Below are 14,655 nucleotides of genomic sequence, written 5' to 3'. Positions count from 1 at the left end.
CCCAAAGTTCCTGAACCAGTTTAAGAATGACAGGACCTCTGCTGGGTTGGATAAGATGCTGATCAGTTTTTTATTCTTTATTTCGTGCTCAATGTGCAGCTACCGAGGGGTGAGGCAGCCAATGCCATCTCACTGCCCTCTTCTATGCTTGGATCCATAGTTACATGTTTAATACAAAAAAAAGGAGAGTCCAGTTTTGTGCTGAGTCCCTTTTTTTCTTGTAATCAGTGTGCAACTGTTTATTGTGGGATTAGCGTTTAAGCACTGAGCTGGCTAGTAGAAATGCAGGAAACCGCAGGAAAGTGCATTGCAGGATATTGGGGGAAGAGGAAAAGCAGCAAGTTTATTTTCTAAGGCGAACTTCCACCAGCCTTGCTATTTCATGTACCTGATTACGTGATGTAACTTCTAACCAATGTTAGGGTCTAAAATGTATTGAGCACCAATTCTTTTCTTGTTACCCTGCAATTTCCAACAATTCAGATTTGGCCAAATTAGGTAACTTCTCCCCATGAGCAGATCTGTCTTGAATTCTGCACATAGAATCATTTTAGGAAACTTTTTGAGGGTAGCTTGTTTGACTTCTGTATGCTGCACTCCCCCCCCCCCCCCAATTGACAAAGGCATGCTTGCTTTCCCTACAGTTTCCCCTTTTCCGATTTTACCCTGCAGTAGGGAGTGGGAAAGGGAATTCATATCTGGCCTCTCAGAATCTGTGAACGGGTTTAATAGGCTTGACGTTCAGCCACAGTCTGTTTGAAAAAAAAGCTTTTCCAAGAAGGGGTTCTTGTTGGCTTTCCACTATGCACTTGTCCCTTCATAAGCAACTCAGCAACTTCCCCTCCCTTGTTCCATTCAGATCCAGCCATGTGTGCACAGTGCTCTGTTTTGCCATGCTTAAAGCATCTGCAAGAGATTGTTTTTTGGGGTTGGGTGGGGTGCCTATTCAGTAAAGCTGCAGACTAGGCAGCTATCTTTCGACAGATTAGCCAGAGGAATTTCTATTGCGAGATTTTGATTGTTCAAGAGCCCTTTGGTTCCTTTTGTGTGTGAAACGGTGAAAAGTTGTGTTAGGACAAAGGCTGACAAAGTGTTTAATGGAAGCTGCGTTTGGCATTAACAGACATTCCTAGGCTTTCCCCCCTCCCCTTTTGCTGTCTCTCTTCTGTTAGCAAAAGGTGCCAAAAAGTTTTGGATAAAGTGTGCTGAATTAGCAAATGACTGGGTACATGTCTGTGAGCTAATCTGATGAAACCTTCAACTTGTTGAGTTAAAAAAAAATCCAATAGAACTGTGACTTTATGGATCCATGCATTTTGTACAAGAAATACAAGATTTGAGATTTGTGTGTGTCTACATGCTGCATTGACTTCGTGGTTGTCTTCAAATGAAAGGAGATAAATTCATCTCATACTGTAATTGTTAATAGGAATACAGGGCATATAGAATTAGCTCTTTTGTTATTGGCATAATTTTATGTAGAAATTCTGCAGAAAGGTATGACAGTCTTTTTCTTCCAAGGATCCTTTTCAGCCATGCCACTATTTTATTCCCATTTTTTATTCCCACTAGAACCTGGAACTGGGAGGCTTAATTTGATGTTTTTTACTGCTTTGCTTTAGGATTGTTATTTCCCCTACCCGGAGTGTTCTAACTGAGATCAGGACAACTAACTTTAGTAATACTGTATATAAGTAGGCAAATGAATAAAGAAGCCCCTCCACCTTTTTTTATGGGAACAGACAAACATTTCTGTTTCTTTTAGAACCTTGGAACTTAATGAAGTCATTCAGATCTGTGAGACATATGAATGAAATTGCAACTCTTGGAACATCTGCTGTTACTTACACAAGTGTGTCTCACTCTGTGCTCATGTTGTGCATTCTTTTGGGGAGAAATATTGACTCCAGGGCTGATATGCTCCCTTACCTGCCCATTTCCCTCTTTGACGAGCTCAGACTTGACTTTGCGCTGTATGCATATGCATTTGAGGAAGGCATTCTTTGTCATCGTAATCTGAATAAATTGCGTTTTTTGTTCACTCTCGTTTCTTGGGATGTATTGATTTAGTTTTCAAAGCACCTTGGAGAGCATTAGCAATCGGGTATCTTTTGTTAGTATAGGGACCCAGGTGGCGCTGTCGTTAAACCACTGAGCCTAGGGCTTGCTGATCAGAAGGTCGGCGGTTCGAATCCCTGTGACGGGGTGAGCTCCCGTTGCTTGGTCCCAGCTCCTGCCAACCTAGCAGTTCGAAAGCACATCAAAATGCAAGTAGATAAATAGGAACCGCTACAGCGGGAAGGTAAACGGCGTTTCCATGTGCTGCTCTGGTTTGCCAGAAGCGGCTTTGTCATGCTGGCCACATGACCTGGAAGCTGTACGCCGGCTCCCTCGGCCAATAATGCGAGATGAGCGCGCAACCCCAGAGTCGGTCACGACTGGACCTAATGGTCAGGGGTCCCTTTACCTTTACCTTTATCTTTTGTTAGTATAGAAATTTCTCTAAATTCTGCTAGGCCCATCGTGTAAGTGTTCTACCTCCACTGTCAGAGGTACAGTGGTACCTCGGGTTGTGGACCCGATCCATTCCGGGGTGCCGTTTGCACCCCGAAAAGTCCACAACCCGAGCGGCGCTTTTGCGAAGCGCGCAGAACGCTTCTGTGCATGCGCGTGTGGTGAAACCCGGAAGTAAACACTTCTGGGTCTGCCGCGTTCGTAACCTGGAAAATCGCAACCCGCAGCGGACGCAACATGAGGTACGACTGTACTATGGCTTTGTAAACCAGTTGCTGGAGAAAGTGCTGTTGTGCTCAAGTCCTTTTGGTGGTCTTCCCACATGCATCTGGTTGGCCACTGTGAGAACAGAATGCTGGACTAGAGGGGCCTTTGACCTGATCCAGTTGGCCATAATAGTGCTGCCTGCTTCCGGCCTAGAGAGGAAACCTAGTCCTTTACAAGAAGTATGGATGGGATGGGGGGAGGGGGGAATGACATGCATAAATCCTGTGCCTTGAGCCAGCTTCTGGCATTAATGCTAGTGTAATGGATTTCCATTGCAATGTGATTTAAAACAACAGCAGCAGCACCCACTGTTTGGCACCTGGGGTATTATATATTTTTTAAATAACGCAAGATATGCACATTTGTTTCCTGCACTTGATAAGTTGTCATCAGAAGGCAGAAATGGAGGGTGAAGAAGGCATAATGCAAGATTACACTGCAGTCTACTTTACATTTCATTCTGGTGGATCAACATTTTGCAAAACACCTTAAGTTTATCAGTTCTGAAGATATCTAATTCTGAAGCTAGTTGCTTATCCCTTAACCTTGCTTTCAATCATCCTTGTTGCTCTATTTTTTTTCCTGCTGCCCTAGTCTACAAGGATTTATTGTTTCATACCAGGGGGAATAAGACTGGCTCAGCATGTCACACTTAACAAAAAATCTGAAGTTATGCTGTCACTGGCCAGACAAAAAGGAAGTAGAAGGTGGAGAAAAGGGACTGACTTGAAAGTACACGCAAGAGAGGCTGCTGGGGGATAGCAACCACTCTTTGCCTGGTGGAATTAAAAGCCTTTCCTTTGGAAATCTTAGCTCTAGCTTTTGTTATGGCTGACCAAGTTAATTGAGGTGGGGGGAGGGAATTAACCTTGGGTACGAATTCTAGAGGGTGGCACAACAAGTTGCAGGAGTAGTTCGTGTGGTAGCTTCCAGATGCTGTTGGACTACAACTCCCATCATCTTTCACTATTTGCCATGCTGGCTGGGAGATGGAGTCCAAGATCATCTGGAAGGGAATAATGTTGGCTATCCTTTGAGTCAAATGCTTGTATTAAACACTCATCTTTGAGTAAGCAGCACTGGACACAGGGGGATTCACTTCTAAGTAATTACAGACATAGGATTGCATTGATTCATAGACTGAACTGCATGCACGGTGGTCTTTCAGAGCTAACATTAGCACCCTTCACCTGTGCCCAAGCCCGTTACAGTTGAAATTCATTACAGTATAGTGTTGAAATTAAGAGTGGCTCAATCTTTGTCTCATGTCATGATCGTGCAGCTTTTAATATAGATAGATAAATAGATAGATAGATAGGGAGCAAAATTCTGGTTGGTGCCAGCATACTGATGAGAATCTTTTCCTGTATGCCTGCTGTCTTTAAGCTAGATGGTGACACTCTTTCAGTATCTCCTGCATGCTATGCTCTGACAGCGAAATCATGTAGTTTACACCTTTGCCTTTGGTCTTCATTGTGGTAGAAGTTTGATGCATGTCTGGCCGACTCCCCCCTCCCCGCTGGAGATGATGACCTGAAGTTAAATGGACTCATCACCCGGTCAACACTTCTTAAGGAACGCAGATGGGAAATAGCTGATGTTCTAACAAAAATATGCGGCCATCACAAAAATTGGTCTCCTTGATGGAGCGCTGGAAAATTGCCAGTGTAACACCAATTTTAAAAGGGGGATTTGCAGAGAGCCTGGAAATTGCAAGCCTGTTTTGTATGATGTCTGTCCTGGGTAAATGATGGAAAGCATTATTAAAACAAGAATTTTTAAGTACATAGAAGAAACATCATGCTGGGAAAGAATCCACATGGCTTTTGCAAAGGAAATCCCTGCCTCTCCAACCTTTTGGAGTTCTTCTGCGTAGAAGGGGTGATCTGGTAGACATATTTGTGGACTTGTTGAAAACCTTTGACAAAGTCCTTCACCAAAGGCTGGTTTTTAAGATCTTCCCAGAAGGTCTTGCTCTGGGTTGACCCCATTGTCATACACGGCAATAGGTAAACAGTCCACAAATACGTCTATCAAGGGCTATCTGCCATGGTAGCTAAATGGAATTTCATTCAGAGGAAGTCAGCCTTTCAATACCAGTTACCAGTGTGGGAGGCAAAGACCTCCTTGAACCTCCTAAAAGCTTTAGGATGACCACTTTTGGTAGTAAGTTGCTGGACTAGAAGGACTCTTAGGAACATAGGAAGCTGCCATATATTGAGTAAGAGCACTGGTCTGCATTGTTGACACAAACTGGCAACAGCTTTCCAGAGTTGGGGACATTCCCTGCCTTACCCAGAGGTACTGGGGATTGAACCCAGGACCTTATGCTTGCAAGACGGATGCTCTACGACTGAGCTATCTTCTTATGTCATTATGCTCTCGGCAGCTTCACAGTTGCATGATCATGCTCCCTTCGGTGAGAGACTTGAGCATCTTTTTGGAGAGAGCCATAAAGACTTTTTTTAAATGTTAGGCTTAGCTTTAGGTGGCTGGGTATTGAACCGGTTTCAAATAACGGAGCCTGCTTCTCCACCTGTTCTGTAGCAGGACCAATCTAGTGAGCAGAGAGTTGCATTTCCCTTCTCTGTGCACTCACAGGTAAATGCCCGTATATAAAACACTGCTAACTAATCTTGCAGTGTAAGCCCTTAATAATTAAGATTGCCACATTTTGCTGAGTGAAGTGACTGCCAGGTATGCTGATTCGACTGTCTCTTTCTTTTTAACAGAAACCTGAGCCACAACAAGTTGACGGAGATTGATCCTTCTGATTTCTCTAACCTGCCAAACCTACGGGAAGTGTAAGTATTTCCTTCAGAAAGGACTTTAATCTTGGCTTCTCTCTCTCTCTCTCTCCCCCCCCCCCCCCGGTCCCCCAGCCTTCACTTCGATTCTGGCTGGGATGGCAGTAGCAAAATGTATACTTTCCCATGACATGCATTCATTGTATTGCTAGCTTGCATCAGCAGATTAAATCTGAGCCATTGTTTTTCTTTCATACTGTACCTGTGTGCTTTTTCTTTTTTAATTAAGCAGTCAATTAGCGGAACACAACATCTCAATTAAACCGCAATGCATTTATTGGAAATCATTGATGTTTTGTCTGCCTCCTTTTGTCTCTTCCCCACTCTTGCCTGTGCATTTCATAGTTGGAATTAGCCAGAGTAGTTCAGGTAACCACACCTGGCTGTGTGGATACACTTTCATCTGGCAAGGCGGAATGGGCTCAGCTGTGACATCTGATGCTAACCTCCCCCCCCCCCCCCGCCCCAAATCTCTCGGGGAAACAAAGATGTAGTGTACTGTACTACAGAATTATTAACTCGTTCTCCTCCCACCTTGTGTTTGCTCGTCTGCGAGACAAGGTGGAGATTTTGGGTTTAGTAGCGTGGTGGAAAGATTGCTTTGGCACCAGTTTGTGGTAGTGGAAGCCAGGAAAGAAAAGAGAAATGTTAAGTTTGCTTGTAAAAGTTTATTCCCATACCGGATCTTGGTCCATTTCTCTTACTGTAGCTTACATTCAGGTGGAAGGCTGTGAAAAAAGGCATTAGGGAAGGGCTGTAGCTCAGTGGCAGAGCAATTGCCTTGCATGCAGGAGGTTTCAGGTTCAATCTCTGACAGCCCCAAGTAGGTCTGGGAATGTCATAGAATCGTAGGATTGTAGACTTGGAAGGGACCCTGAGGGACATCTAGTCCAACCCCCTGCAATGCAGGAATCTCAACTGAAGCATCTATGGCAGATGGCCACCCAAACCTCTGCTTAAAAACCTCCTGCCTGAAACTTTGGAGAGGTGCTGCCAAACCACCATAGACACATTGCCCATGACCCAGGGAGGCCACTTAAATTCGACACCCGCATGTTGAGCTCTTGCCGCCTCTCCCCTGTCACCTTTAGGATCCCTTACGCAGGGATGGGGAACCTGCATCCCTGCAGATGTTGGTGGGCTGCAGCTCCCATCATTCCAGACCATTGGCCTTTCTGGGTGAGGCAGATGGGAGCTGGAAGTCCCAACAGCTTCCAGAGGGGCGCAAGCCAAGTTTTGACAGCCATTGATGTGCAGCATAGGAAGCCTTCCTGAACATTACAGGACCGGTGTGTGTGTGTGTGTGTGTGTGTGTGTGTGTGTGTGTCAGTGTGTGTGTCAGTGTGTCAGTCACCTGACTGTGGAGGTAATTGTCTTTGCCGTAGTACTCCTGTATGGCGGTAATATGGGGTTCTAGCGTAAGGAAGTACAGTGTTCTGTTTCATAGATCAGAAAAAAACATGCTTGTTCATATATATATATATATAGAGAGAGAGAGAGAGAGAGAGAGAGAGAGAGAGATTTGATTTTCTGCTATCAAATTTTTAAAAGAAATGAGTAGCAAATTGAGTAAAGCTTCTTTCCCAAACATTTCTCTTTTTACAACAAAAAGAGAGAGAGAGTAAAAATAAATAAATAAATCTAAGTGCCTTTCAGCGAATCCTCAAGAGAACTGTGCTATTTTTGAGCAGGATCCATTTCAGCATGACATTAGCCTGGCAACTGGGCTGTAAATATTTTATACTGAGTGGCACTCCCACCTCCCCTTCTTTACCGCACAGAGGAGCACGATCAAAGGGGCTAGAGAAGACAGCTTCCAGCCAGATGGCTAGTGGTCACCTTTGCTTGCTTGCGCACGTGTGTTAGGTTTTTTTTTTTTTTTTGAGGGACATTGGAGACCAGATGCCAAAGCCACTTGCCCAACGCACTTTACAACAAAATGTCTTGTTGGAACAAAGTAAAATAACAACCGAGGTCTTGAAACCGTTTGTTTTCGTGGCCCAAGCTCTAGGATATATGGGAGATTGCCAAGTTCTGACAAAACTGCAGACCGACCCCCCCCCCCATGCCCTGCACCACCATTCTCCTGTTTGTCAGACGCAACTAAAATCCTCTCCACTTCTGTAGCCTCCATGAATGCAGCTGTTTGTCCCAGCCAGAAGTGCCTCTGGAGCTCCTCCACAAACAAGGTTCCCCATATATTTTGATTGTGTGTGTGTGTGTGTGTGTGTGTGTGTGTGTGTGTGTTTGTGTACCCCTTTGTGCACAGTTGCTCCTTTTCACAGACAAGGATGTCTATATGGCCAGAGGAGCTGCATCAGGCTGCTGGACCATCTAGTTAGCCACACTGGTCTTGTAGTGGCCAAGCTCATGCTTGTGGAAAGCCCGCAAGCAGAGCCTTATTGCAACATCACACACTTCCTAGTAACCAGTATTTAGAGTCCCACTACCTTTGGCAGCGGAGGTAGAACATAGCCATCGATAACCTCCTCCTCAGTAAAATTGTTTAATCCTCTTTATTTAAAAGCCATCCGAGTCGCTGGCCAGTACTGACTCTTGTCGGATTGAATTCCATGGTTTAATTATGCTTCATGCCGCAGAATGTATAATGCATACACCTGCAAGGGAGAGCTGGATTGAAGCAGCGATGTTTCCTGCTTGGCAGGGGGTTGGACTGGATCGCCCTTGTGGTCTCTTCCAACTCTTTGATTCTATGATTCTATGTATTTAAAACATTATTTGAGCAATTACTGAAAATTAGTTACATGGTTCGGGACACTGTGCACTATTCCTGTGTGCGGTTCTTGGGGCAGTTTCCTTGACTTAGAAGAATTGGTTCGCATTAAGCACAAGCCCATTTTGATATCCCAAGCAGGACTTTTGAATGCTAAGTTTCTGAAGGATTTATTTGTTTGTTATTTATTTCATAAAATGAATGCAGTGCTTTTTAAGCACCGAGCTTCTGAGGGAGTTATTTGTTTGTTTGTTACATAAAATTTACACACCCTTGATTGTTAAAAAAACCCCTCAAAGCAGTTTCCATAAAGATAAAAAAAATAAAATCAAGAAAAAAATCACAACCACACTTTCAACCGTATGATAGTTAAAATACTAAAACAGATTTAGATTGCCTTAACTTTCTAAGCATCTGGGCATGCTTGTTTTAAAGAGATTAGGGGGAAAGAGACTTGAAATTTGTTTACATGAGGCCTTCATTCTCTCTTTCTTCAGACTTATCTCCCTGGAGCTTTTAGGATATCGTGAGCCATAAATCCAAACAAACAACTTTTAAGCTATGCTGATCTGAAAACCTAAAGGGCAAATAAATGAGAACCAATTATGCATTTCCTTGTTAGAATCAGAAGCTCTAAAACATTCTGAGGCACAAAGTCAAAATATTTCCTCTTGATTCCCCCCACTGCTGCTCTCCCTAATTGCTGGTCTGAGGGTGAAGGCCAGGAAATTTAGGCAATTTTCAGTCTGCCAGACAAGCAACTGTTATTATGGTAATTAATTGACTAATTCGACACACAAACAAGGGGTTTTTAAACCAAGAACAGAGCATGCTATGTGACCCAGATCAGCTTTCACTCCACTCACTGACAGAATTTAAATCCTGTGCCACTGAGAGGATGTTCTCTTCTGTCTGGTAGCGTAGCAATGGAATGACAAGTTGTGAAGCTTCTGTCTTAACAAATTCTGCACACACACACACACACCTGTAGAAAAGAGTTGCATATTCATTCAGTCATTCCACGCACACCCCTTACATAATCCTAGTTTGTCTTTGTTTGAATGCTGTGTTGTTGTTTAGTCGTTTAGTCGTGTCCGACTCTTCGTGACCCCATGGACCATAGCACGCCAGGCACTCCTGTCTTGCACTGCCTCCCGCAATTTCGTCAAACTCATGTTCGTAGCTTCGAGAACACTGTCCAACCATCTTGTCCTCTGTCGTCCCCTTCTCCTAGTGCCCTCAATCTTTCCCAACATCAGGGTCTTTTCCAAGGATTCTTCTCTTCTCATGAGGTGGCCAAAGTATTGGAGCCTGAGCTTCACGATCTGTCCTTCCAGGGAGCACTCAGGGCTGATTTCCTTAAGAATGGATAGGTTTGATCTCCTTGCAGTCCATGGGACTCTCAAGAGTCTCCTCCAGCACCATAATTCAAAAGCATCAATTCTTCGGCGATCAGCCTTCTTTATGGTCCAGCTCTCACTTCCATACATCACTACTGGGAAAACCATAGCTTTAACTATACGGACCTTTGTCGGCAAGGTGATGTCTCTGCTTTTTAAGAGAGGGTGTTCTCTTCTGTCTGGTAGCGTAGCAATGGAATGACAAGTTGTGAAGCTTCTGTCTTAACAAATTCTGCACACACACACACACACCCCTTTAGAAAAGAGTTGCATATTCATTCAGTCATTCCACGCACACCCCTTACATAATCCTAGTTTGTCTTTGTTTGAATGCAAATATCTTCAAATCATTTCCAGAAGTTTATTTTCTTAACAGGATTTTTAAATATATAGCTTATTTCAGCCTTTTACCTAAAGACAAGGAGATACAGCTTTGCACGAACATTTGGTTGTGAATGTGGAGGCCTGTACAAAAAGAATTCCTGATTGAGACAAATAGATTCCAATGGCAAATAAGCATATTTCAAACTTATTACAGTTGTACTTCGGCTGTCGAACGCCTTGGTACTCGTACTTTTCAGCTCCCGAATGATCAAAATCCAGAAGTGAGTGTTCCGGTTCCCAAACTTTCTTTGGAAGCCAAACATCTGACGGGGACGTTCCACGGCTTCTGATTGGCTGCAGGAGCTTTGGTTTCCAAACATTTTGGAAGTTGAATGGACTTCCGGAACAGATTCCGTTTGACTTCCAAGGTACGACTGTAGTTTGTTTTTGAAAATGGACTGCAGCACGTGTACAAGGGCTTGTGCCTTGCATCCAGAAGGTCCCAGGTCATTTCTTCTCCCTGAGATCCCAGAGTGCTGCTGCCAATTGGAGCAGGCTGCCTTCCCCAACCTGGTGTCCTCCAGATGTTCTAGACCAGGCATGTCAAACCTGCGGCCCTCCAGATGTTTTGGGCTACAATTCCCATCTTCCCCAACTACTGGTCCTGCTAGCTAGGGATCATGGGAGTTGTAGGCCAAAACATCTGGAGGGCCGCAGGTTTGACATGCCTGTTCTAGACTCATAACTCCCCTAATCGCCATCCAGCGTTTTCAGGGGGCGATGGGACCTATATCGCAAAATATGTGGTGGACACCCTTGGCTGTAAGGGAAAACTCTGGTTTATTTATTTTATTACACACATATTCCACCTTTCATCCAAGGATTTCCAAGTGGCATTCATGGTTCTTCTTCTCCCCCGTTTCATCCTCACAACAACTTTGTTGGACTGGCCCAAGGTCACCCAGAGAGCTTCATGGCTGAGTGGGGATTAGAACTCTGCTCTCCCAGGTTCTAGCCCCAAATGCTTAATCACTACACCACAGCGGCTCACCACACTGGTTCCTTCCATCTCCTGGGTTCCTAAGATTTCACCAGTTATTGCCCTGTATATATTGAAGCCCACGTCCCTTGCAACTGGAGCGATGAGTAACAGCCGAAATGAAGCGTTTAAAAAGTCACGATTGTTTTACATGCCCATTTCCCTTTGAAATAAGCAGGATTTGCACTGGAATCCTATGCATGTTTACTCAGAAATAAGTACTGCTAGTTCAATGGGGCTTTGGATTGCAACCTTCAAATTGACTGACTTTGACTCATGTGCAGTGTTAAGCCCTACTGATTTCCCCCCTGATGGTAAAATTAAGCTTGTGCTTCAACCTCTCCTGTTGAAACCAAGGGGGATTTTAAAGGGAGGGGCCTGCTTGCGTCATAGTTGGGCACTTTAAACATGAAGACTCTGACACTCAAGTTGCTCAAGTCAGTGTCTCAAATTGCATGTTTACGGGGTGCAAGCAGAGCAACACCGACTGTACGCAGCCGGCCTGGGCCCAAGACACTTTGCTTTCTGCAATCAGGCCTAACCCTCCCTCCCCATTCAGACCCCAGTTCCAGTTCTCATCTGTCTCCCCTCCTCATGGTGCCTCCCGAAGCAGGTTGCTTTTGTTCTGGTTCGGCACATAAACCTGCCAATGGGATAACACTTGAAGGGGGGCACAAGAACTCCTCCACGTGTGGAAAGGCCATGTGGAGAAGATTGCTAGATGGCATGGTTCTCTGATCTCTTTTGCCTTCCAATGTACAGTGGTACCTCTGGTTACAAACTTAATTCGTTCTGGAGGTCCGTTCTTAACCTGAAACCGTTCTTAACCTGAGGTACCACTTCAGCTAATGGGGCCTCCCGCTGCCGCTGCCACACAATTTCTGTTCTCATCCTGAGGTACTACTTCCGGGTTAGCAGAGTCTGTAACCCGAAGTGTTTGTAACCCAAGGTACCACTGTACACCAATAGTTAGTCACACAGCCCCCTCCCCAGCCACCTCCACCCGAATTTTCTGTCAGGTACCACAGAGTTTGTGACTACTACTCAAACACATTCTTCGCCCTTTGATTAAGCTTACGAGTGGGATGCCAAATGGGGTTGCAATTCTCCCCTCCTTTAAAAAACAGGAAAGGTTGCATGCATACCGGTAATATGGGAACAGGAGCTGTGCTCTGAAATCTCCGGGAGCTGAATGTGTCTCGTGACCTGCAGTTTGGCCACCCTTGATGGGGACCTGGCATGTGCTGCCGTTCCATAAATATGTCTTAGCAATAACTGAAGTAGGCATGGAATGTGCAGCTGGGTTTCTGTTACAAGTGTTCTTGGCAGAGACTTGGCTGGAAAGTCGCAAAGATACAGGAAGCGCCAAACGAATAGTTTTCTGCAAATAATCAAGGCTTCAAGGTAACGCAGGTTGTTGATGATGATGGCAGCCGAAACTGAGCTTCATCCTTACAGCAAAACGACTATCTGAAGCTCGCCAAATGGGCACACCTCGTTTCAGAGCTGCTTGTTTTTAGATTCACATCAGGGCAGTTACGACCAATAGTGTATAATAGTGTGCAAAAAGGTTCTCTGAATCCCTTCATCCAGGCTAGAGGGTAAACAACTCCCCTGTGAGGAAATGTTAGAGCACTTGGGGCTTTTTTGTTTAGAGAGAAGGTGAGTAAGATGAGATTTGGTAGAGGTGTATAAAATTAGGCATGTCGTGCAGAATGTGGAGAGAGAGAGAAGTCCCCCCCCCCTTTTCACATAACTTCAGAACTCGTGGACATCCTGTGAAGCTGCATGTTGGAAGATTCAGGACATCTAAAAGTACTTCTTCATATTAGCCTTGGTTGCACTGTTGGACGACCACCTCTGGGAGAGATAAAAGACAGTACTTCTTCACGGAGTGTATAGTTAAGCTGTGGAATTTGCTCCCACAAGAGGCAGCGATCTCTACCAACTTGGATGACTTTAGAAGAGGATTGGAGGGCAAGGCTGTGTTCTGCCTTCATGGTCAGAAGCAGTAATGTTTCTGGATACCAGTGGAGAGGGCTGCTGTGCTCAGCTTCACCTTTCCGTGCATCTGGTCCACAGGCATCTTGTTGCCCCTGAAAGCACTGGATACTGGACTATAGACAGGCCATGAACCTAATCAAACTACAAGAAAGAAGATTCCACCTAAACATTCGGAAGAACTTCCTGACCGTAAGAGCTGTTCGACAGTGGAATTTGCTGCCAAGAAGTGTGGGGGAGTCTCCTCCTTTGGAGGTCTTTAAGCAGAGGCTTGACAGCCATATGTCGAGAATGCTTTGATGGTGTTTCCTGCTTGGCAGGGGGTTGGACTGGGTGGCCCTTGTGGTCTCTTCCAACTCTATGATTCTATGATTCCAATCTAGAAGGCTCCTAGCTCATTATGTAAACATGCAATGATTTCTGTGTACTCAAAAACTTGTGCATTATTTTATGACATCTTGGTTGCTGCCTCCACGAGAGGTCTCGGAGGGTGGCAACACAAGGATGGGCCTTTTCTGCAGTAGCTCCCCATTTCTGGAATGTTCTCCCTAGGGAGGCTTGTCTTGGCGCCTTTGTTACATATCTTAAGGCACCAGATTAAAACCTTTCTCTTCAACCAGACCTTGGGTAGATTAAACATTATATAGCTTTTTAAATGTGTATCTGGGAGGAAGGTTATTGGTTCGTTTTGAAATAATAATAATAATAATAATAATAATAATAATAATAATTTATTTATACCCCACCCATCTGGCTGGATTTCCCCAGCTACTCTGGGCGACTTCCAGCAAAATATTAAAATACAATAATTGATCAAATATTAAAAGCTTCCCTAAACAGGGCTGCCTGTTTTATTATGTATTTTGTGTTTGTATTTTGTATTTTGATGATGCAAACCACCCTGGGATCTTTGGATGAAGGGCGGTATGCAATTTTAATAAATAATAATAATAATAAATGTGTTGGCCTAATGGGATTTTGTAAATTGTTTTTCTCACGGGCTGGCATAGGTACCATTTTGCTTTTTGGTTTTAAAATTATTGTTCTTTGTTTCTTCCAGGCACCTGAATAACAATGAACTGACAGCCATTCCATCCCTGGGAGCAGCTTCAGCCCACATAACTTCTCTGTACCTGTAAGTCTCAGCTTAGCATGCCTGTTTATATATTCTTTCTTTCAGGAATCGGTGCAGGGTGTGTGTGTGTAGAAAGCTGGAGCTTTCTAGAGCACTCCGGATTCAATGTAGGTTTCCCATCCCTATGTTCCCGCCTCTTAAAAATGCTGTCGGACAGGTGTGGCCCTCCAGATGTTGCTGAACTTTGACTCCCATCATCCATGCTTAATGGGTTGGACCAACCCCTATGACCCCTAATCATTGACATGATGGCTAGGGCCAATGGGATCTGGAGTTAAACAGCATATCGGAGGGCTATCTGTTCCCCATCCCTGATCTAAAGGGAGAGCTCTGACATTTCCCTCAGAGCTTTTCTCACCTATATGCAACTGAAGAAAAAGATATGCAGTATCAACTTTGGACCTCAATAAAACACATTTCCATAGATTCATTGC

The 14,655-nt window shown here is 44.4% G+C and overlaps 1 protein-coding gene across 1 annotated transcript in view; it reads left to right on the top strand.

Annotated features, from left to right (window-relative positions):
* The window catches only part of LRIG1 (leucine rich repeats and immunoglobulin like domains 1), a 129,187-nt gene that overhangs the window by 51,839 nt on the left and 62,693 nt on the right, over nucleotides 1-14,655 (top strand). The window contains exons 2-3 of the mRNA XM_060271328.1: nucleotides 5,514-5,585; nucleotides 14,147-14,221. Coding sequence (XP_060127311.1) covers nucleotides 5,514-5,585; nucleotides 14,147-14,221 — 147 coding nt within the window. The remainder of the gene's footprint in view (nucleotides 1-5,513; nucleotides 5,586-14,146; nucleotides 14,222-14,655) is intronic.

Source organism: Zootoca vivipara, chromosome 2 (assembly GCF_963506605.1).
Source record: "Zootoca vivipara chromosome 2, rZooViv1.1, whole genome shotgun sequence".
Classification (NCBI taxonomy): domain Eukaryota; kingdom Metazoa; phylum Chordata; class Lepidosauria; order Squamata; family Lacertidae; genus Zootoca; species Zootoca vivipara.
Note: the sequence above shows the minus strand (reverse complement) of the source record. Positions and strands in the feature narration are given on the sequence as shown.